Source organism: Argiope bruennichi, chromosome 10 (genome assembly GCF_947563725.1).
Source record: "Argiope bruennichi chromosome 10, qqArgBrue1.1, whole genome shotgun sequence".
In the NCBI taxonomy this organism is placed as follows: Eukaryota; Metazoa; Arthropoda; class Arachnida; order Araneae; family Araneidae; genus Argiope; species Argiope bruennichi.
In genome coordinates, this window is record NC_079160.1 from 36984775 (window position 1) to 37010859 (window position 26085).

The 26085-nt window shown below is 29.5% G+C and overlaps 1 protein-coding gene across 1 annotated transcript; it reads right to left on the minus strand.

Annotated features, from left to right (window-relative positions):
* Window positions 1-6392: 6392 nt before the first annotated feature.
* On the minus strand, window positions 6393-18510 carry LOC129988790 (transcription factor HES-1-A-like). Its single transcript, XM_056097064.1, has 4 exons — window positions 18004-18510; window positions 13140-13235; window positions 9350-9437; window positions 6393-8382 (listed from the first exon to the last, which is right to left on the minus strand). Exons 1-4 carry the CDS (start codon window positions 18046-18048, stop codon window positions 7592-7594), a joined length of 1020 nt encoding a protein of 339 aa, XP_055953039.1. The 5' UTR covers window positions 18049-18510; the 3' UTR covers window positions 6393-7591.
* Window positions 18511-26085: the final 7575 nt, after the last annotated feature.

Here is a 26085-nt window from a genome sequence, read left to right on the forward strand (position 1 = left end):
AACAAATTGGCGATTTACCGCTTTTGAGGCATCAATTTTTCGCTTCAAATAGCTTCTACCAACTCTGAACGTATACATAAGAATCTTAACTGTTAAAACAATAAAAGTATATTTTATATTTCATTCTATTCTGCTGTTTATATTTAATTAATAAGAAAATACAAATATATTTGAGTTTCAAATTCATACAATAAAAGATATATTTTGTTCAAAATTTTAAAATTATTTATTTAATTGAAACAAAACAACACATTTTAATTCATAAAGAAAGAAACGTATTATTCGAGTAATATTTTTTTTTATTTAAATAACATAAATTACAATAACAATGCATTTAGAAATTATTTATTATATTGATATAAGTGTATTTTTATAAATATTTTATTACATTTGTTTATGTCATAATTATCAATAATTTTGGATTGATTAAACGCCACCAGATACTTTAGGTGACAGAAGATACTTAGGTTTTTCTAAATTTTTATCTTTCAAATTAAGAGCCGTTTTTACTTCATCACAAATTTAAGTTTCATAATTTCTCCAATTCGAGAGATAAGTCATTGCTTGTAAAAGGGTTAATGCTGTTCATTCACTCTTTTTCTTTTGGAGTTAAATGTAATTTTTTATTATTACACATACTGATCCAACCAGAAAATTCTTTTTTCTACTTTCTTGTATTAGAACAATAAAGGCCCCTCTTTTCTGTTCTCTTTATAACAGCCTACCTCTTCCGAATGCATCTTAAAGAGTAGAAGCAAACCCTTGAAAGTGAGGACAAAGTCGATCGATTACGGTGTGTAGTGATACAGTATGAAAGTACAATAAAGAAAACCGAATATGCAGCTTCTTTTAAATCTATCAAAATCAAAATTTGAAGATTCATTTACAAGTATCAAATTTCATTTATTTTATTCGTTGTGTTTTCAAGATACCACGTTCTCATTCGCACGAATAGACAGGCCTATAGATGGCCAACCCCTTGATGAATCAGATTTAAAACTTGATATAGATGAACAATTTTCACCAATCCAAATCTTCTTTCCCATGTTCACTTACGCACTCACAGACATACAAACTATTTCTTGCCTTTAGTTGACAATTTGTTAGAAATCTATAAATACTGAATAAAGACTACAAACCACTTTTCACCCAACAGCGAATCGAACAGCGTTTTCAAATTTTCTACCCAGGTAGACAAATTTTAAAAATGCATTTCCTGCTTTAAGAGAGGTTTATAACGTGGGGCTGCAATTCGAAATTGTTACTGATTATACAGTATATTCTGTATTATACAGTATTTCATTCCTGATTATACAGTATTTCATTCCAGATTTTTTAAAAAAATTTTTTATTTCTCGATGTTCTAGAACGCAAAATTGAATGTTATTGATGCAATAACATTCAATTCATCCTCTTTCCAACTTTAGCAATATTTAAAATACTAAGTGCATAAATGAGTTAATATTCTTGTATTTGTTACATTTAATAGCATTAAAATTGCAAATTTATACTTAAGTTTTTCATTTAAAAAATCAAGAAACAGAAAATAGTTCTTCATTTTCTTTCATTCCAGATTTTTAAAAAATTTTTTTTTATTTCTCGATGTTCTAGAACGCAAACGCAGTGTGATGCAATAACATTCAATTCATCCTCTTTCCAACTTTAACAATATTTAAAGTACTAAGTGCATAAATGAGTTAATATTCTTGTATTTGTTACATTTAATAGCATTAAAATTGCAAATTTATACTTAAGTTTTTCATTTAAAAAATCAAGGAAGAGAAAATAGTTCTACATTTTCTTTCATTCCAGATTTTTTTTTAAATTTTTTTTTATTTCTCGATGTTCTAGAACGCAAACGCAGTGTGATGCAATAACCTTCAATTCATCCTCTTTCCAACTTCAGCAATATTTAAAATACTAAGTGCATAAATGAGTTAATATTCTTGTATTTGTTACATTTAATAGCATTAAAATTGCAAATTTATACTTAAGTTTTTCATTTAAAAAATCAAGAAAGAGAAAATAGTTCTTCATTTTCTTTCATTCCAGATTTTTTAAATTTTTTTTTTTATTTCTCGATGTTCTAGAACGCAAACGCAGTGTGATGCAATAACATTCAATTCATCCTCTTTCCAACTTTAGCAATATTTAAAATACTAAGTGCATAAATGAGTTAATATTCTTGTATTTGTTACATTTAATAGCATTAAAATTGCAAATTTATACTTAAGTTTTTCATTTAAAAAATCAAGAAAGAGAAAATAGTTCTTCATTTTCTTTCATTCCAGATTTAAAAATTTTTTTTTTTTATTTCTCGATGTTCTAGAACGTAAACGCAGTGTGATGCAATAACATTCAATTCATCCTCTTTCCAACTTTAGCAATATTTACAATACTAAGTGCATAAATGAGTTAATATTCTTGTATTTGTTGCATTTAATAGCATTAAAATTGCAAATTTATACTTAAGTTTTTCATTTCAAAAATCAAGAAAGAGAAAATAGTTCTTTATTTTCTTTCATTCCAGATTTAAAAATTTTTTTTTTTATTTCTCGATGTTCTAGAACGCAAACGCAGTGTAATGCAATAACATTCAATTCATCCTCTTTCCAACTTTAGCAATATTTACAATAATAAGTGCATAAATGAGTTAATATTCTTGTATTTGTTGCATTTAATAGCATTAAAATTGCAAATTTATACTTAAGTTTTTCATTTAAAAAATCAAGAAAGAGAAAATAGTTCTTCATTTTCTTTCATTCCAGATTTTTTAAATTTTTTTTTTTATTTCTCGATGTTCTAGAACGCAAACGCAGTGTGATGCAAAAACATTCAATTCATCCTCTTTCCAACTTTAGCAATATTTAAAATACTAAGTGCATAAATGAGTTAATATTCTTGTATTTGTTACATTTAATAGCATTAAAATTGCAAATTTATACTTAAGTTTTTCATTTAAAAAATCAAGAAAGAGAAAATAGTTCTTCATTTTCTTTCATTCCAGATTTAAAAATTTTTTTTTTTTATTTCTCGATGTTCTAGAACGTAAACGCAGTGTGATGCAATAACATTCAATTCATCCTCTTTCCAACTTTAGCAATATTTACAATACTAAGTGCATAAATGAGTTAATATTCTTGTATTTGTTGCATTTAATAGCATTAAAATTGCAAATTTATACTTAAGTTTTTCATTTCAAAAATCAAGAAAGAGAAAATAGTTCTTCATTTTCTTTCATTCCAGATTTAAAAATTTTTTTTTTATTTCTCGATGTTCTAGAACGTAAACGCAGTGTGATGCAATAACATTCAATTCATCCTCTTTCCAACTTTAGCAATATTTACAATACTAAGTGCATAAACGAGTTAATATTCTTGTATTTGTTGCATTTAATAGCATTAAAATTGCAAGTTTATACTTACGTTTTTCATTTAAAAAATCAAGAAAGAGAAAATAGTTCTTCATTTTCTTTCATTCCAGATTTTTTTTTATTTCTCGATGTTCTAGAACGCAAACGCAGTGTAATGCAATAACATTCAATTCATCCTCTTTCCAACTTTAGCAATATTTACAATAATAAGTGCATAAATGAGTTAATATTCTTGTATTTGTTGCATTTAATAGCATTAAAATTGCAAATTTATACTTAAGTTTTTCATTTAAAAAATCAAGAAAGAGAAAATAGTTCTTCATTTTCTTTCATTCCAGATTTTAAAATTTTTTTTTTTATTTCTCGATGCTCTAGAACGTAAACGCAGTGTGATGCAATAACATTCAATTCATCCTCTTTCCAACTTTAGCAATATTTAAAATACCAAGTGCATAAATGAGTTAATATTCTTGTATTTATTACATTTAATAGCATTAAAATTGCACATTTTTACTAAAATTTTTCATTAAAAAAATCTTAAGTTATTAGTCCATGTAGAATAGTGTTTAATATTAAAACCTCCGATATTATTAGTACCGTCATTACCTCGTATTGAGCTAAATCTTCATTTATAATGATTAATTTTAAGCATAATGTTTTTCGAGGAACTTTTTCTTTAAATAAATGTTCAATTTTTGGCTAGAAAATGATTCTGCAATAGATATAAAGATTTATGTAGGGAAATAAGACTAATAAATGAATCCTTATTAAGTGTTTAGGGGAAAAAATATTTTATACAGATGTTTGGATAATTGGTGTTAAAAGTCGTAACGACGATTACTATCCTACTAAGTTTTTTCAATACATGTTTGTAAAGATGGGATTTCATAATCGATTTTTTTTCTTTCTTTTCCTAACATGCTAAAGAATTGAAATTTGTACAGTTCAGTATTCTCGATGAAAATACGTTGTTTTAATATTGTCGCTGTCTGTCGGAAGACTTGGTTGCCTAGCGGTTTGAGCGCTTCGCTACGGTCCCAAGGGTCCGAGTTCAAATCCAAGAAACCTTTTGTTTGCATTTGTTTCATTTATTTAGTTTAAATGTAAATTTAGAATATATAAATCTTCTCCTTGGTTGAATGTCCTAAAATATTTCTGCAACTGTATGAAAAGACTACAGTTGAATAATTCTTCAGTTGTAGTGTAGTGGCTGACCGTGTAAAGTTGTACGGCAAAATAAATCTGTTTAGAAATTGCGTCTTACTGCAAGTTCATTTCTACGTGACAAAATATTATCAATAATAAATCGCATTTTGTTTTCGTACCAGAGAATAGTGAATGCTTTCTTTGGTAAATAGTTTTAGAAGGGATAATCTCAAGATTAAAAAATCAAAAAATATATTAAACAAACAAACAAAAACAAAAAAAACTGCTGCCTAGAAAACTAAAAAGTGTATGCTTTTAATAATTATTTCAAACATCAATAATACTGATGTTGGAAAAAGTTTGTCTTCAGAGTTCAAGCTCCACTTAAATATTATTATCTCGCGCTGACTTACTTTCAAAATCTAAGAGACTTTGGTACAAAAATCGTTCACTCCTCTCCCACCTTTTTAGTTCAACATGTTGACTTGACCCCACAATGCTTTAATCATGTTTGAATTAAAAATAAGCGTATCAATTTAGGATATAATGTTTTGTTTTCGTTACTTATGGCATTTAGACAAGTCCGCGATTTAAGCCGAGTTTGTGCAGTAACTTCTATGGGTAAAGGCCCCTGAGCACCCGAGGGCAGAAGTCTGACTACTAGTTCATATGAAGATGGCATTCACTTCTACAACTCCTTTTTGCAAGGGGGGGGGGAGGACCTTTCACACGCCTCACAAGTAGAACTCAGGGTAAAGTACAACTATGCCCGAACCAGGGCTTCCAGATCATAGGAAAGACGCTCTACCCTAGATCATGACGCCTGCATATTTTTTTGTTTATATTTTTATGTCACTAATTCGTGTTGTGATAAATATATAAATAAATATATACCACTACAAACAAATATATAAATCTAATGACTTTTTATTTTTACAAATTATATTACAAACATAACAATGAAACTTTTAGATAATTCAATAACAAATTTGTTTAACTGTCCAATATATACAATTAAATACAACTTTAAGGCACTGATGGTATACCAATCATTATGATAAACATACAGAAATTACAGATTGATGGATTTTCCAATGAAATCGCATGAAAAAGTTCTAAAGAATTAAAAAAAAAAAAAAAGAAAGATGCAATTTAGATAATAACGGGTATTTATTTAAAGTAACAGGAAATAACTGTAATAAAAAAAAATGAAACCCTCTCGAATTTCCACTCTTAATTTTAGTACAAGAAAGACTCAAGACTTAAATAAAAAAGTAGCTGATATTAATTAGAAAAAATTTCATTTGTAACTTAAAAAGTTACAACTGAACTTTTTTTCTATTGCTTAAAAAACAACAGAACGATATTAGCAGGTGTGACAGTGATTCCATTTCAAAATTCTTGAAAACTTGTTGACATAACTTTAATAATTAAAAACATTTATATGAAATGCATTCATAATTTTAACAAAATCACTGGACTTTAATTAATTTATTCAGAAAAGAAGTTCAACTACTGCATTGAACTTGATTTAATCTTAAGGCTTTACTTTTTTATAATATATTGATGACATGTTTATTCCAAAATAAAATTTGATATAAATAATCTAAAATCTGAAAAAAAAAAAAAAAAAAAAAGAACAAAAAGGTCGGAACACAATCACCCCTGGTATTTATCTAAGATCATGTTGCCAGATTCGTTGTAGAGAAATTTCGAAGCAAAAGTTAATATGGCGTATAATTGACCTCTAATTTCCAATAGGCTACAACCAACATTCTTGACCTGGGCGCTATGCAAAATAGTTTCGTCTCTATTTCGAAATCATTGACGATAATTATTACACGAAAACTACCACCTTAATTAACAAGACTAATTAAAAAAGATCAATTTATTTACACATCACAGCATAGGCATCCATTTTGAGATCATAGTTAGCACTTAATAAAAGCCCGTTAAATATATGAAAGAAATATCAGACGAGAGATATTGGCAAATATTGTGCCACGTATCCATACGCCCCATTTATAATCAAAGACAACTCAGTTTGATAGAGCTGTGATATATTCGCTGAATATCTTTACGCATAGTTAAATAGTTCTGAATTTGATTCTAGCATATTAAAAGCAATTTTGATAATATAGCAAATTAAAAATAATTTTGATAGTGTAGCATATTAAAAGCAATAACTTAGTTTCTAAAAATTTTATTTGATTTCATGGAATTCTTCTTTTACCTCTAGATACTTAAGAACTCATTTTTCTTCAATGATCTGTGACATGGTTACTAATAACTTTCAATCATCTATCGACTTAAATTGTCTTCGATCATAATATTTAACATTCAACAATAAAATATATATTTAGTTCGATATATAACTGAGATTATAACAATATATTTCTTCCAGAAAGAACCTTGGTATGAGACCTTGAAACGCAAAGGCGTTATGAATTGTGGTTGAGATTTTATGCTCATCATAGTATTGAACTGTATGTACAACAATCAAAATATCAAACATTGCAAGTGAATTAACAAGTGAATCTGAGTCGCACTTATAAGCCAAAATTTGTACATCTCTGATTTGCTCAATAAACAGTTTAACTAAGTTTTCTTTAACAATTAAATATTGACGTATATTGTGCGTTTTTTCAACAAAATCCGAAATGATTCATATATTTATTAAATCAAAAACTGGAATGATTCATAAATTTATGAAATCGAAAATTGAAATGATTCATTGATTTATTAATGATATCTTAAAAGACTTTAGTTTTAGCTTTAAACTTTTCTCGTTATCAAATTTCGGCGACTATATAATGCTATCAAATCAGGAAAAACCCTATTTTATATTTTATCTATTTAGCAAAATTAAACCCGATTCTACTTGAGATTAAGTTTTAGTCAGTTACACAATTAACCAGAAATGAAATGTACATTTTACAAGACCTGTACAAAATATAATATACAAAACAAACAAAAGGAGATCTTTTTAAGATGAGACCATAAAATATCACTTCATTCTTAAACCTGCCTGATGAGTGGAAGACAGTGAGTTAAGTTCTGGGGGTGGATTATTCACCACGGGCGCCACACGTTCTCAGTTTCAGGCATATGGCGTTGACTATGCATGTTTATAGAGTGCCTGTCCTTGATGATGGAGGCACGCTGAGGCACTGGCGACAATACCATTTCTTTCACCTGTTGATGATGCTTAGAATGATGATAAGGTTCAATGAATACATCAGAACCAGCATCACTACAAGTGGGACTAAGGACAACGTTGTCTTCGGACATGGCATCAGGACTTGCCGATCTTTTCGAAGATGGTGAAGTTGGTGGCCAAGAGGATTGGCTATTTCTATCAGGATCGGACGATGATGGAAGACTGGACGAGGCACTGACCGATGGTAAGTTTAAAGACATCCCAGATCCTGGAATGGACTGACTGGGCAGGAGAAAAGCGAATTCACCATTTGGCAAACGACTTGGAATAACTGAGAGTCCAGTAAAGATCTTGCCACTGGTAGGTGTTGGTGGAGAAGTGTTGTTATTGATATCACCTGTGGTGGGTCGAGCTGCAGGCACAATACCAACTGTTGATATGCCAGCAGGTATTTGGACACTAAGGGATTGAAGCATGCTTGGAAAGTTATTTCCAAAACTGAGATTAGTGGCTTGTGGTTGTTGCTGGAAGTGTGAAGCAGAGTTCATAGATGACAGACAGTTTGACAGGTGAGTGAGAAGACGTTGGCGCATGGCTGGATCGACACCTTCAATGCGACTTATGTAGCGGGTAACTTCCGTGGCGCACTCGTTGAAACCAGCTTTGAACTTATTTAGGACAGATGAATCCGTTGAGATAGCAGCTATAAAAAAATAATTTTTAATTAAATATATTTATGAACAAATTACTTTTTAATAAATATCAAGACTAATACTAATTGCAGAATAAAAATTTTGAAAATTGTCAAGTGGTCATTTCTTGATGGGACATGGATAATAAAAGTTATGGTTTGATAGAACTAATTTAACATGTTTGTAATTAATGGAGATTTTCTGGTGAGTAGGATTAACCCTCCAGCTACGCATCCCGTGATTTCCAAGGATTGGCAATCAGTCCATTTTTAACATCAGTTCACTGTTAATATATTATTTTTTTCAAGATGACAAATTGCCCTCTATGACTGATAAGAAGATACGGTGGATTAGCACTAATAAAGACATTTTATTTATTCTTATTTCCTTAGAAGATGAAATCAACCCAAAACATCCTTTCACCAATTATCTGTATCGTTAAACGTATCCTTTACTCATTTTAAGATAATGTCGTTCATGCTTATTAAACATGTTACGCTCCGCGTGCCTAATCCTTTTCCTTACGTGATAAGAAACCAACAGTGCATGCCAGATCCAAACATTAGATGGTGTTTATGTTTGCTACTGTTTATGTTTCTTGTTTATGACATTGTGTTGATAACTTAATTCTATGTGACCAAAATAAGAACTGCTGATAAAAGTGCATTTGAAAATTTATTCAATCAAGCGTTATCTAAAAATGTTTCAAACTTATTTAAAGAACAGTTTTGTTATCATCAAGAATCTTAAAATATTTAACTGAACGCTAGAAGATTTTAAACTGGAAGTAAATTTTTCATCCTGCACAATGCTAAATTAGAGAAACGACATCTGTTATAATAAAAAATAATAATAATTGAAAGGTGGTCACTTCACGTCTGGTAGTTTTAATCTTATCATAAAATGCTTTTTTTAACCTCGAAATTCAGGAATCTCTTTTGAAATATTTTTATGATAATAAATAATAGACATACGTACCAGCCATTTGTTGTCTTTGTATGTTTTGCAAATGCCGAACTGTCATCTCTAAAATGTCTGCTTTTTCCAATTTCGAATGGCGGGAAGGCTGCAAGAAAAAAAGAAAATTATTTAATATGAGTGATTAATAAATAAATATTTTATGATTATATTATTTATAAAGTTCCAAAAATATTCTTGAACTGTCTTCATCATTAAAGCATATTTAAAAAAAAATACTTTGAAGAAATGCTTGGACTTCAGTTTAACAAGGAATTTTTATGCTACGTTCCTGTTTTTGATTTTATATACATAAAACATAACGCAGTTGAAACTGTAAAGAAAAATGATGGTAATAATGATTTACAAGATAGACAAAGTTTTCATCTTTTTTAAATTCAAGATTCTGTTTTAGATAACGCAACGCCGCGTTCTGACGATATGCAGCTTTACGGATTTGGTCATAAATTTGCCAACTGACCATTGTATGACCATCCTCATCTTTGGACGTCGGTCAGGAGTTCCCCGCAAATCGTCGGTAAATTGAACAGACATCAAAGAACTCCGGGAAACCACAAGAGAGAAGTCAATGTGCCTGTCTCCAAACGCGCGCAGGTCGTTGGAACATGGCTTAAAGCCAGTTTACCGACAAATTATCGATAAACTGGACAGACATCAAAGAACTCCAGAAAACCGCAAGAGAGGGTCAAGAAGGGAAACATGCCTCGTCTGTAAAGGCCACAGGTCGTTGGAACACGGCTTTAGAAGGGCAGCTTGGCGCAGAAAAGACAAAGAAAAGGTCACTCTAATGGTGGTGATAGTTCAAGTTTCATTTGGTATACGATATGCAGCTAAAAGCATCGGTCAAGGTTTAATGACAACAGGGAAATAAGGCATTTTTCCCGGGCAAAGCTGCCTGAATGTCCAGAGGGATAAGTTCGACATCATCTCCTATGAAACGTAATGATTTCCAGCTCATTTGGAGGAAAATTTCTGGTGATTAGTCCTCAAGTAGCCAGTTATTCTTTGCTTAACCGTTCCTCTGTCTGACATTTTTCTGACAATACTCTTTATAAATACAATCAATAGGATTGAATTTGTAAATCGCATGTCTGTTTTGTGTCTGTCGATTGACTTTACAAATGTTTTATCAAATTTAAATAATATTAATTTTCATCGCTGACACGACAACCCCGGGAGGACTCTGACCTTCTTCAAAATTCCATTTCATGCCATCTTGTTCTTGGATATGGGTTTCCAATATGTTCCAAGTCTTTTTAATGCTGTCAATTCACTTAAGTTTTGGAATTCCTCTTTATTGTGAACAAGATGGCTTAGACAAAAAGATCTTTTTAATAAAAGCTCAAATTATATTTATGCTTAAAGAAAGGAAAAATTGTAAAAACAACTGTTTTTCAGGTAAAAATGTGCTTTTTAAAGATTTTTTTTTGTTTTTGCCTTTGAGTAAACCTGACCTTGAATCTATGCTTTCGCACTTACAATTTATCAGGTTAAAATTACATAAGCACGGAAAAAACGGAATAATGGTAAAAATGATTTATATCTCAGTTGTAAATGCGCTGCCAAGCAGAAGTTATTGCTGTTTCTTTTAAAACAAATTTGTGGTTTAATCGAAATCGATACAGTCAAAGTCAAGGGGTCTTAATACAGACTGTAAAATAATTCTGTCACTCTCTCTTCCCCCCCCCCTCTCTCTATATATATATATGAAAATTTAATTGTAAAAATATTTAAAGGGGAGAGAAGAGAAAAAGAACAGAGACATAATCGAACATTTCATTAACATTAATCATCCTCTGAATATTTGCACTAATAAAACTAGTTCTGTTTTTAATATCAGCAGCCTTATTTCATAGGTATTTCAAATGTTTTTGAAACGTGATTTTGCATTAATTATTCTTCACGACAAAAAATTTCATTACTGATTCTCGTCACGAACCAATCTGAACCGATTATAAGACCTTCAGCAAATATTATTAAACTAAACGAGACATGATAACTTCAATTTTCAGACTGGGGCAAAAAATAAATAAATAAATACCAGTAGCATCAAAATTCCAGTAGAGAGAACTCAGACAGACTAATAGTATTTACACAACGGAGTGAATGACCTTTCTACAAGAGAAAAATTTCAGAACAAAATGCATGTTCAACCATAAAACAAGCCCTACTCCGTATATTCAACAGATTGTGACCCAGACGGTACAGGAAAGCGCGACACAAAATTAAGAAAATGATTAGAAATAAAATTTATAAAAACTTAGCAAGTCTAGACGCTTTACATCGAGGTGTCTGAATTTCTTGATAGAGACTTTATTAAAATATATGTGAGTTTTTAGCTACCAGAAGTAGTCTGTAATATTAGCAATTTTGCCCTACGGTCAAAATTCGAGACAATCAGTTTGTAAACAACTAGTTCGTTAACCTGATCAAAACTAGACAGCCACCTGTTTAACTATTAGCTAAAAAAAGAAACCCAAGCACCTACTCCAGGGTCAGCGTTTGCTAATTAATATTCATTTTGGTAGTCCAAATCTTAAGGAATTACATTCCGTATTCAACTTGGGGTCTCAAAGATATTTTACTATTCAAAGGACATTAAAGATCAGGCCTTAAGAAATTTTAGATGACCTTAACAAAAATTGTTGCGTTTCAATAATTTTAAGACCATATTTCTTGACAGGTTCAAGAATTTAGTTAGTTCAAGATCAGAAGTTCATTCTAGAGATAAGAAAAATTTAACTTCAATGCTTCACGCTTTTGGAATAATTAAAAAAAAAAATATTATCTGATAAAATTTTTAGTTTGCTCAAAACTCAGGGGATATGAGGATTATATAGCTAAGAGGAAAATGGGTTTGAATAGTAAATAGAATCGAGTTGTCTCATTAAAATTTTAAAAGCGAAGTAATGTGAGATTTTAATTTTTTTTCACAAGAATTTGTTTCTGGCAATCAGTGATGAAAATCAGTAATGAATGGAAATTTACATACGATTTTTACATCTCTTTCTTTTTTTTTAAAACTCTTAAAAATAAAACTATTTTTTATTTTAGTTAACAAAATCTGGATTTTGCATACACTTTTTAGTTTATGAGCATTTTTTTCCAACATAAATTTATACAGAGAGATATTTATGAATTCATTTACGTCAAAATTTTCTGTCTTTTAATCCTTCTCGTCCTCAAATTGAGAAATAAATAAGGGAAAAAAGATTATCTAAAAGATAAACTTTTAAAAAAATACTTTTATAAACCAGTAAGTTTCAAAGAAATATTTTTAGTTACGATGTTTCTGGGTTTTTTGAAAACAAAATTTGAAGGAAATATGATGGAAAATTTTTGCTATCCCCTACGAGTTTTACTTTTAATTTTACTTTTTCTTTACAGGTTCAGTGAGATTTTCTTGCTTTTACGTTGAGGCTGGTATTACAGAGCTGTACCACAACATAATTCATATGTCACAATTCTCAAAGGGCAAATCTATCACGTCTATAATCACCCTGCAGATAATACAACTCTCTTTATTATACAAGAGATGGTGATAATGATAATTGATAAAAGATCTAACAGGTGGACTTCAAATTACTAGAAAAGAAGTGAAAACACTTTCCTATTTCTATTCGTTAAGGAAAAGAGATAACTGATTTCACCAAACTGCAGTTCAATTTTCTAACTGCAATATTTAACGAGTTTCACACACAAAAAAATTGATATTCAGAATCATTTTTTGAAATTAAAATTTTTTAATTAAAATATTTTGAAATTAAATGTTGATGGTGTATATACTTACATCTTTGTTTAGTGCATCCAAAATGAGTGTTTTTAACTCCGATAGACATTGATTAATGCGGGCTCTCCGCCTCTTTTCCATAATGGGCTTCGTTGCCTGAACAAAGAAAGAAATGCGAACTTTAATACATGCATATACATAAATAAATAATATATGAAACGAATTGTATTCACACATTTAAACTCTGTACGTTTTTTAACGAATCAATGTATTATATCTTTATTATTCGTTTCATTGTAATTTTAGAGATAACTTTAACTTTTTGATTAAGAGATTTATTTTTGTAAACCTAAAAAACCATTTTTCCAAAACTTAAAACCATCTATTTATCGCAGAAATCCTTAACAAGAATATTTTTATAACTTATATTTTCCATCATGATATAAACGTAATAAAAAGCTGGATTAATTCTCAAGTTTTATAGATAAAAAAAATTTCTTCCATATTTCCTTACATAAATAAATTAAGGAATTTGAATTGATTTCTGATTAACATCGAAATTTTTTTTATTGTTTTACTTTTCATTGAAGAGCTTCCAACTAAAGCTCAGACAAGTTTTATATTATGAAAATGAATATTGAGTTGGCCTTTTTAACTTTTATTGTCTAAATGAGAATCAGAGAACTTACTTTCCCATTTGTTTAACAATTAATATCTAAACCTATTTTTTTCATTAACACTGCAAATTGTTTAATATATAGAGTTATACTCTTTAAGTGAGAACTCTAGAAAAATTAAACATCTTTTTCATAAAAACTTTCTCAAAATTAAAGATGCTATGAAATACAACGAGCCTCTTTTGAATAAACATACCGTTTGCTGTAGCGAATACTCCTTCAACAGGTTTCCACTTTTCTAGAATCTTTTTTCAAAGTTTGATTTTTAAGCTAAGACATTTTAAACTCACCTTAATAAAGATATATCTACGAATATATTAGCATTTAGTTTAAATAAGTATAGTTAACAATCTTATTGAAATTTGAATTAGGTGAGATTAAAGCAATTTTTTAAAAAATCAGCAAGTGAAAAAATTTATTTTATAAGTCCTATAATTTTCGTAATATTTAAAAATATAGATTATCATCAATATTGATAAAGAGATGAAATTGCACACTTAAATTACGATCAATATGATGTTTAGTTGAGTTTTCTGATGTTAAACTGATACAGTCAAACCTATACCCAATGAGTTCTAACCCAGAGAAAGGTATAAATTACCGATCCATTGGTTATTATCCCACAAATATATTTGTAATTTCTTCAAGATAACTTTGGATTATCATTTCATAGCATATATAAAATAACATGCATTTTATATTAAGTCATTTATCCGCACTTAGCTATTAGAGACACTTATCTAATATCCTATTTTCCCTATAAATAAGTCCAGATTAAATAGAGGCATGCCCAAAACATTTTTATTAATAAAGTTTAATAGTTGATGATTATACGACAAAAGCAACTGAGCACGTTACATAACTGCATGATACCAAATGCATGTATATGACTTTTTCCTTCAAAGCGCTTTTAGAATAAAGACTATATTATGATTATCCTAAAAAAATCATGCCAAAACCTTATTATTAAATATAGTTTTCGAAAAATAATTAGCACCAGTGGTGTAGCAGCCTAAGAGACGAAGGAAGCAGAATTGGGCATCTGCCTTTGGGGTCAGTGTTGAATTTAGATTTGATGAGGTCCTAAGTTATTTAAGATGAGGTTCTTATAAATGTATTAGTATATATAACATGTATTCACTAAGGCAATTTTTTTTGTCGCCCTCTCTCCAAGATATAAGGAGCTATTTTGTGTAGCTTTTACATAAATCTGACACTGTTTGGGAACGCTTTTGAAACAAAGCATTACTGCCTTTTTTTGTCATTTTAAAAAATGACTTTATACTCTAAGAAGGATGAATGGACGAAAAATTAATATTCCTTATGCGTCTTTTACACTTTGTTATATTTTAAGTAAATCACCTATTTTTCTTGCACAATCAATTACTAAGAAATCTCAATGTTATGCCATCACTGTATTCACCTATTATGCTCGGAGGTTAAGAACCTCAAATTCAAGCACACCGCGATACTCCCCTCAAATCCGCCTTTTACACTTAGCCTCGCTACGCCTCTGGGTAACTCCGAAAGCTAAAAATAATGAATTAGCGGAAAATTATAAGTTCCAAGAGCCATTTATACTTTTTTCAAAACTTAATAATGAATATTGGGGTCGAAAAAAATTTATTTTATCCTGGGCGCCATTTATCCCCCGTTATGTTACTGGGAAACACCGAAAGATATCTGATATAAAATATTCAAGACATAACATAAATAGACATGCTTATTCTGATTGGAACCACAATGAATCGAGTTTTGAAGTTTTTCTTTTTGTTGGTTGATTATTATGGTAATTAGTAGACAATTAAGACATTAAAATGTTTTCGAAAACAAGGAGAGTCTGTTACGTCATTTATGTCATTTTGAGCTAGAGGCAAGATCACGTATGAGAGTGAATAAGATGCACATGAGGAAGTTGGAATGTAGGTTAGGAGAATATATAATTGTGGGAACAGAATGTGTGACAAGGAAACTTATGAGCAACGCGCAAAACAAAAACGTCACTCTTCTTATTAAAGAAGATTATAATTCCAGCTAATTGATGAGTAGACGACTCATTCATTGCGTTATTTAATAGTTAATTGTTGCTTTAACCATTACTGTCAAGAGTAAGAGAGGACAAAACCAGTTTAAATAATTAAGAATTTAAATCAATATGCATTTTAACAGGAATATATTTGTTTAATCGTGCTTTTTAAATTAAAATTTTCAACAGTGATGGATTTAGACTTGATGAGGCTTCGACTTTTCGAAATATGAGATCATCCTTACTACGTCCACATATTTTATACCGATGAAAAATATGATTTTCAATATCTAGAGAATTAAAATGAAATACAATTTAAAAGTATATACTGATAGCAAAAAAATAAATTTTTGAATCAAAATCGTTTTACAAATCATTACAACAAATTTATAATGCAAACTCTAATCAGAGTAAAAAGTAAGCGAGGATCCTAAATTATACTTTATATTATATAAAACGGCATTGAGTTCCAAAGACAGTTTGTGTCTCATTGTAGAATTTCAGGGTTGGAAGAAGCGAGTGTCTCTGTTTACCTGATTAACAATAACAATACGTTAAATGTATTTTGAATTGAAGCATTTCAATTATATTTAATTAAAAAAATAAAGATTGCCTAGTTATTTTTCTATTTAAAATTTATGAATGGAATAATTATTTTTTTTTTTTTTTAATAATATGTAGAATTGGAGCTACAAAAGATTTCTATTCATATTTGGAGGAGCGGAATATTTCCGTGAAGATGGGGAAGCGAATGTCAGAAAAGTAAGGTCTAAATTCAAGAAAGTTATTTGGTGTCGCCATCTACTGCTCAATTATTGAACTATATATTTTTCGTACTAAGTGGACATGTTTTAACAAAAAGAAAATATAATAATTATTTATTATTTTTTTCTAGATATCTTCCCTTACCCCTCCCCTCAAATCATCAGTTTAAACCAGTTCGAATTCAATATGTATGGAATGTAAATAAAATTAGAGCTTCTTTTTGAAAATCGTATAATAAATTTGATGTTGGGTTTTATAACGTTATAAAAAAAATTAATTGAAATCTTTAGTGAGAATTAATACAGCAATTAAATATAATATTTTAAAATCTTAATTAGTTTCATTAGTTCTTGATTTATTTACTCCTGAACAATGGTAATGACCGCTGGCGTATATTTCCCCTCAAATTTACAATCTTCTAATAAAGAAATTTTATACAACATATAATTATCTTTTTTACTCTCTTTCTTTTTCATTTAGAAAGATATATTTAAATCAACTCAACATTCTACAAGAAATTTGTTTCTGAAATGATGAACTAAATGCAATTATCGTTTGGATTAAAAATAAATACTAGAATACACCTACACATATAAATCATTTTAAATGAAAATTCTTATCAAAATGTGAATTAAGCGCTAACTCATAGAAGCACAAATTTTTGCAAAAGATATTGAATGATTGAAATATGTTCCTATTGCAAGACTAGTGGAGGTAATTTTATTTTCACAAAATAAAATATTACATTTATTTTGAATATTTATATTTGATTACATGGTTTTTTTATAAATCAGAATAAAACAGGAATAATAATTGATGAAATTATTCGATATTTATAACAAATATCCTGTTCCTGAGCATGATGGGTCTCAATATATAATTATTTGCATTCGAATTTCTTAAAAAATATATTATTTTTAAATATTAGAAAGCAGAGGTCGAAAAAAAGGAATTTATTTAGTCATTAAAATTATATGATGACTTGCTAATTAAAATTGCTTAGTTATTAATGGGGACGAGAAAATAAAGCTATAAAAGAATATAGACTAAGAGCACAACATTTTTAAGTTCTTCTCTAAATGTTTTCCCATATAATTTGTGAAATTTTTTAATTAAATTTTATATTAAAAAGTTAATTAATAGTAATGCATCTGAAAATCAATTAAATTCTTTTTTTATTGGTTATCAAATTTTCTTTATTTTCTGCTAAGTTCAGTGTGTTTCTATAAAAAAAGCACCTTGCATTTTTCCACAAATGAATAAATAAGTTTTTCTAAATTGTAATTAATATTTCATTATATTTACTGACAGGGAAGACATCTGACAAATAATTGCAGCTCTCGCTGATAGCAAAATTTCATTGAATTTATCTGTGTTTAAAAAATTTTCATCTGTTCGCCGTGCTAAAAATTTCAAAATTATCAATTATCTTCAAATTATTTAATTAATATCTTACCCGTCTATTCTCACTAGCTTTCGAAATTGGCCTTTCAGCAGGCATGGTGGTTGTACAAGAGTGGTATTCCAGGTTGAAATGTTGTCAAAGGCACTGACCACTAACACACAAATATCTTTCTGAACCAAACACACGAGCACCCCGGTCAATGGTAATCCTTGGGGAAAATCATAAGACCAAACCACTCTCCTCAGAATCAAAACTCAAACTGTTCCTCAACTCCGCGAGTATCCTTGCCGAATATCACAGAAGGGGGCAAAAAGGGGGAAGGACAGAAGTGAAATTACAACAATATAATAAAAAATATCGTTTGGCAGCAGACGATCCCACACATCTGAGAATGAAGCAAGCAGCGAGAGTCAGTCAGGTTGTGTGCGGACTCAACTAACGGAATGCCCCTCCCCCTCTACACATGCACACGTAATCAACAAGTGCTGCAGACGATATGGCGGAGGGGTGGAGTGAAAGGGGGTGGACGAGAACGCGCGTGAGAAAGTCGCGCACCTATTTATGTGTGCGGTGGGGTCAGCGAAGCATACTGCCAGGCTCGTGTGAGAACGGCGGTCGCAAGCTTTTCCCACAGTCCATACGACCGTTTCGTGCGAGTGTGCACCACGCGGGTCACGATCCTTTTCGAACGAGAAAAGAACACTCCGCTTGAGCTGCTCCACCCCCTAGACTACCCCCCCACCCGACATCAAATTGCTAGGGTGAAAAGGTATGGGAATGGAGTAGAAAAGATGCCGATGCGGCCTATCTAGCTAGCTACGCCTTTTTTTACTACAGTTATTTGCTCGTTTTTTTTCTCTCTCTCAGCTGCTGGTTACTGTTTTTTTTATTGTGGGATTGACGGGCTCTTTTTGTGTTTTTCTTTACTTTTTGCGAATACCCTTTCCTCTCTCAACCCTTTGATGCCCACCCTCGATTTGAAGCACGTTTCTTTCTCTCTTTTTTTTTTCTTCGATTTTTTTAACCTTTTTTTTTTTTTTTTTCAGAGACGCGTGCAGATGAATAAGGCAGGAAGCGAGGTTTTTAAACCAACCTTTTTAACTCCTCCTTTGAAGTTCATTTCTTTTTATTGTATTGCATTGTTTTTTTTTTGTTTTTTTTGAAATTTGGAATGTCCCAAGAGGATAGGTGGTCAAGGTTTATTTCTTTTTAAAATTTAAAAATAAAAATTCTTTTTATTTTCTTTTAAATTCTTGTAAAGACGATGACCGACGGTTTTAAAGTATGGATTGTTTTTCAAATTTCTTTCCCTCCTTTTTTTAAATTATCTTCCATGCTAGTAAGAAAAAGGTATTTAGTTATTAATTTGCAATTTATTAATATACTATGCGGTTTGGTATTCTTATTCATATCATGATATCACATTTTTTAAAATATTTTTTTAATTTTATTTCACGGCAATTTTTTTTATATTATCATAACTAGGTAAGAAAAAAAAAAAAAAAAGAAAAAACAGATACCAAGAACAATAATGTTGCCTTCTCGAAGATGGAGGTAAAAAGTTGCCCATTCTATTATCCTACATTATTAATTCACAAAACTTAAAATGTTTTGAATATTCCGTGCAACACATGTCTTAAATTTAACATGATTGAATTATTGTAATTATAAGACGTTTCTTTAATTTTTAGCGTCTTTAAATAATTTAGAAATCCACTTCTTTAATAACTTTTAATAGAATTATTTTCAACAAAATCTCATATGAGATATTTTATTTTCAAAGTATGTTGCGGTTTTCGATATTTTGCTTTAAAAGGTTGTCAATCAGGCACTTTGCTGCTCAGAAAAATACCGCTTTAATTATATCCTATAAATTATTTATATTTGGGATGTATAACCCCATGTTGTGGCTACACCACTGAATTAGTGCTGTCAGTTATCGAACTTGCATCTAGGGTTTGTAATTTTTAAGGTTGACTGTTGATTCAACAGATGATGTTTCAGATCTATTCAGATTATTATCATTTTATAATCTTGACCTTAATTTATTAAATTAATTTCAATAGAAAAACCTGATCGTCTCGTAAAAATAAAAATGATCTGAAAAGCCTTATTCTTATCTTCGTCATTATTTTCAGATATTCACTAGTGGATTCATATTAAATACTGATTATATTCTCATGTGTTATGGTTGAACAGGTCCAGTAACGTAAATACTTTAATATTATATGGAACCGAGAAATAACATAAATTTTTAAAATTTAATTTAGATAACAGTTTAATAACAGATTAGATAACAGATAAATTGTTTTCTTCAGAAGTTTTCTGCAAAAATTAAAAGATATAGAAAATTTTATTTTTACAATATTTGGCTATGAAAATTAGCATGAATAAGTGTGAAAGTCTGCACAAACTGTTAAAGCAACACTGTGTTGCTTAACCCCCTTCCCTCCTCTGCTTGCTTTTAATGGGGTTAATTCTGTGAAAGAAAATGTTCCCATCCTCGCTTTTTTTTCCTTCAGATTCTTAAATAAACTATTTTGGCTTTAAAATGCTTCATTAATATTTATTGAAAAGCTTTTGAGTGACTTTTCTAAAACCATCCTTAATAAATATAATTTGTTTTTCTTATTTATTTTTCAACTTTTAAGCCATAAATTTTTTTAAATTTTTATGAACCAATTTTTTTTATATATATATACAGGGAAACGCCTCTGCTGAAAAAAAAAAAAAATAAAGGCAATCCTAGTTTAAAGAATAAGGACTGAGATGGGTTCTAACATGATAACTTAAAACTACGGATTAATTAAAAAGTGTTGGATTCTTGCAACTTTCATTATGCCATGTTTGGAACACACCTTCAAATATAATTCTCCAATTTTTCTAAAATCGTGTAAAATTAATTTAAACTACACGAACAATCTCAGATCATAATTGATTTTAAAGCATTTTTCATCTGACTTTATGAATCTTATACTTGACTCACTGTCATTTTAATGTTTTTTTCCCCGAATTCGAGGAATTAATACAACTTGGTGACGAAACGAACTACGTGAGAACTGGTGCGTTTATTTTTCATGATAATCTAGTAGTTATTTATTTTAAAAATATTTAAAGCAGAATAAAATTTCGTAGTTCGGAATTTTCTTGGAACTTTTTAAAAAAAGTCTGTCATATGAGCTGTCTTTAAGATGCTGTGCCCGTCTAGATGAGCTGTAATCCTGTTAACAAGATCCTTGATCTTAGATCTGATTGTTCTAGATTAACAACGAAAATTGTAATAGGAAATATCATGCATATTAGCAGAGGTCTTGAAATAAAAAAATAATAATTGCAGTAGACTTTTAATGAAAATATGTAATGGTATTAAAAATTTTGTTTTTTTGCAATGAGATTTTCTCTATCCATGATACTTACGAACATTCAAATCAAAACTAATCATTAAAATCGAATTGAAACAAATAGTAATCTACTAACAGAAAAAAAAATTGCAATGCCCCGTGTAAAATTTTAAAAACAAATCCAAAAGAAAATATTTGCTGTATACTTCAGTTTCATTCATGAAGGGAGTGTGCGATAAATTATTAAGGCTCATTCTTCATATAAGGATTTTATATATAAAATAATAAAAGTTGCAGACCTCAGCTTATTAATCTTTACTATTTATTCATGCTTATGCGTATTAACAAACTGATAAATCAGTGAATTAAAAAGGAAATACTGTCTCATTTGATAGACTCCAAGACAGAAGTTTAGATTTCGCATCCAATGATGACCAAAGAGCGAAGATATTTTTAATTCCTCGCAGAGTTAAAGGCAGCTTTGACCGTTTATGTGTATTCAATTTAACTTTCTCGTATCAACCTTGAGATTTTGCTCCCTTCAACCAAAAAACATATTCTAACAATGAATAAGATAACTCAAAAATACTTTGATCAAGTAGCATGAAATTTGTTATGTGGTTTTTACATCAATTTTGTAAATTTTTATCAAATTTTGAATGAAGTTCATTCTGAGGAAATGTACATGCATATTTATGTGACAAATCAACAGGGTAATTTTAAGTAGTAAAAAGCTAGAAGGGGGTGGGGGAGAAGAAGAAGAAGAAAAGGAATTGGATCACAGTTTTATATCTATGTTGCAAATCCATATTAAATTTTGAATCAAACCTGCCAAGAGTTTGACCATCTGTCGATCTTCACTTTCGACTACATGTAAACGTGATAGCTCAAAAGCACAGTGATTTAGATAAATGAAATTTGGTATGAGATCGTATAGCTAAAATGACTAATTCTGTTCCAAATCATCAGAGAAAAATACTTCCAAAATACATTTTCGTTTTTTCCCCCAATATACTACGAAGAACAAAACGCTCATGCATGGAATCTTGAAAATAAAAATCTGAGCTGCCGAGGCTTTGACTACTTATCAGAAGGTGCATAATTTTTTACGTGGTGGGGTTGGGGATGATAACTTAATGTACAAAAATTTTTCGGAAATTATTCCCCGGTTTACTCAGTTTTATCATCTGTTAAAATCTCGATACATTCTCTTTAATTATTTCAAGGGCAATTTGAGGCACAGTAAAAATATAAAAATTATGAAGAACGACGGAACTGCTCGGTGGATGGTCCCAACTTAACAATCTTGGCTCGCGTTTGAATTTACTTCAGTGGCCTAACAAGGAAGATAAATGTCCGAGACAATACACGATTTTTTTTTTTTTTTTTCGTCCTTCAACCTTTATCAATGGTTTGGTAAATATAAATAACTCTCAGGAAATAGCATTTAATTTTTTTTTTTTTTTGCCTCTTTAATATTACATTTTAAAAAATCATACAAACACATTAATATTTTGTCCTGATGGAGCTCCTTAAAATAGGATTTAGAGACATCAAAATCCTTCTCATCCTCAAAACGTTAAGCCACTGAAAGAAGTATGTGCATATTGATAGTTCTGAAATATACGAGAATGCCATTATAATAAACACATAGCTACTGCAAACAACGATTTACAGGCGAAATTTTTATCTTAAGCATCGTTCTGACGGCCCTTGCGCGCCTTGAATCCGGCGCATTTTCCCCTCTTTCCCCTCATTTGGGATTTTCTGGGGTTCTTAGATGTCTGTTCATTTTACCGACAGTTTGCGGGGAGTTCTCGATCAACGTCCAGAGGCGGGGATGGTCTTACAATGGGTCAGATGGCAGATTTACGACCGTATCCGTAAAGGTAACGAGCCGTCGGAACGGGGCTTAACACTTTTACGGATCGTCATGGGTTGTGTAATAAGGAAAGATCAGAAACTAATTTTTTACTAATTTAACTAATTTTTTTACTAATTTAAGCTAATTTTTTGTTTCAGTTAAATTGTCTTGATTATAATCGCAATGCAATTAAAAAGTGTTAGATTAATTCGCAATTTAATTTTCTAAATCAGTATTTGATCATTTGTATGATAAAATTCCACAACTAGAACAAAATTCGTTTAATTTTATATCAATTTTTATTCCGTCGTAAAATGCGTAGCATTAGGAATAGTTTCCTGTGATGGCAATGTTGCTGCTCATAGCTTCAAGTGTGTTCTCAATCTGAATTGCCATTAGAGAACTTCACCCTCGTAACAGTTCCTTGTGAGTGGTTTTAAATAGTTTTTAATCAAAATAAGAAAGATGTATAAGATTTGAATGTAACGTGCAAAACCAAATAAATGCATGTGTATTTGAAGGTCCGTTTAAATTTTCAGTACTAGCAAACAAAATATATTTGCTAATTTACAATAATATAAGAAACACAACAAGATAATTGTAAATAGTTGGGTACTGAAATCAATGCAACATTTGTTTATTGCGATATCAAGAAAACGTTAGGTAATATACAAATGGATTAAAGTATTAATTTGTCATTTATTTTACTATTGCTCTTCATCCTTTTTGTCTGAAAAGTCCGGCAGACTGAAAGCTAAAATATTATGTTAAATCCATTCTGATACATTTTAACAATTTTCTCTTATATTAACAGATCTTTTTTAACTATCAAAATGCATGAAGAAGACAAGATAATAAACATTTTAACCAGAAAGAGAGCGAAAATTCTCTTGTATTACAGGACATTTTCTATGCAAATGAATTTCGGAAATGATATTTCATTTTGTTAATGTTAACTAATGGTAAATAATATCATTTATTGTTTTACCAATATTTTTACTATTGTGGAAGTGAAATTATGGAAGAATTACTTATGTGACAAAGATGGAAGTGAAATTCATTCCTTATTATGGAAGTGAAATTCATTACTTATGTGACAAAGATGACGGTATTATACTATACGTATCCATTTCGTGTTTTTCATACTTGAGGCTAAAATTGATGAGCTATTAGTCAACAAATTCCTAAATAAATTAATTTTGAGATTCAGAGATTCTTAGAAACACTAATGCATTAAATAAAAACACGAAATGAATTAAAATATTTGTTTGTATAAACAAACACTAATGTACACACAAACACAAGAAATACCTCTAATGCATTATTTCAATCTCTTGTAGAAACACTAAAGCATGTATAAACAAGATGAATGCAATTAACACACTCATTAGAAAACTTGTAGGAATATTAATATTTTGTATTCAAATTAGAAGTGTGATTATGAAAACATTTAATATAAAATTTCATTTATGCTCTTAAAAGAAATACTAAATATCTTTTAAAGGAAAGTGTCTAGTATGCATGTTAAAAGCAAATATATAAATGTTAATTATGCATCAAAAAATGTTGCCAATGCAATAGTTAGTTATTAATATTTTATGTAAACATTATATGCAATTTTTCATCTGTCTTAGAAGCATCAATGCATTGCTTATAAACAAGAATTAAAAAATTAATAAAGATGAAGTAAAAAGAATCTACATTACAAAGAACTTTCACGAAGTCTGTGGTGTGTAAAAGTATTATTTATAATTACTTATCAATATTAAATATATATATATAGCTTTACAAAATACCTCTACAATATAAAGTACATATTGGAATAAAAACTTTGAAAATAAACTGTTTAATCTTTAAAAAATAATCACCTTTACATAATATTAAAATTCATCAAATGTTTGTTGATATCTCCTATTTGATTTTTTCGAACATCTTTTGAATTATGGTTTCCCTGGGGATAAAGAAAATCATGCCTTTTCTCTCTTTCTTTTATATAAATAGAAAAGATAATTTGTCTAACATGTCAAGTTGTTTTCATTTATCATTTTGTAAAATTGAACATATATATATATATATATATATATAATAATTTTTTTGAAAACAACTGTAAAAATTTAAAATGTTGAGCTTTCAAAAAAAATGTCAAGAACCTCTGTAATATAAAAACAGAAATTCCGACGATAAATTGCTTTTTTAAAAAATATTTTTTGAAAAAGCACCTTTATGTAATATTAAAATTCATCACATGCCTTTTCATATCGCAGATTTGATTTTTTTTTCTATTACATATTGAATAAACGGCATCTTTTTTAAAATGTAATAAATTACGTCTTTGCTCTTTTCAATGTGGCAGAAGAGATACTTTGTATAACATATACAGTTGTATATTTCCTCCTTCGTAAAATCCAAGATATATATATATTATTATTATTATTATTATTATTATTTTCTGTTTTGAAACAACTATAAGAATTTAAAAAGAAAAAAATTATTCAAAAAACAAAACCTGAAATTAAATTTTTTTTAAAAACAATCCAGATGAAATTTTTTTTAAAGAAAGGAGCATCTTTTAATTTTTGCTTCATTTATTTCCAGTTTTTACCTACTATATAATATTGAAAAAGCCTATTTATGCCCAAGAACATCATAAAAACATATATTTATTCATTTTTTAAAAAAGAAAATAAAGTATATGTTCTGGCTTCTAAATTTATAAAATTGACGATTTGACAAGATAGAAATACATAATCTTTTTTTCTAAAATCCAATTAGACTGATTGCTGACATCCACTGCAAAAAAGCAAAAACAAAAGACAGTTGTTCCATTTTATCATTAGTCATCAAAAACTATTCCTCAAACCCCACAAACTTAACGAATAATTTTTTTTTCAAAAAAAAAATTATCTTTTATATCTCGTCATGCACATC

What these genes read in the sequence shown, in the direction of transcription:
- LOC129988790 (XM_056097064.1), bottom strand. Translation starts at nt 18,048, where the DNA reads ATGCCTGCTGAAAGGCCAATTTCGAAAGCTAGTGAGAATAGACGG. An exon ending in TGGATGCACTAAACAAAGAT is followed by an intron (nt 9,438 to 13,139) that starts GTAAGTATATAC and finishes TTTTTCTTGCAG; the next exon opens with CCTTCCCGCCATTCGAAATT. An exon ending in ACAAAGACAACAAATGGCTG is followed by an intron (nt 8,383 to 9,349) that starts GTACGTATGTCT and finishes ATTTTTTTATAG; the next exon opens with CTGCTATCTCAACGGATTCA.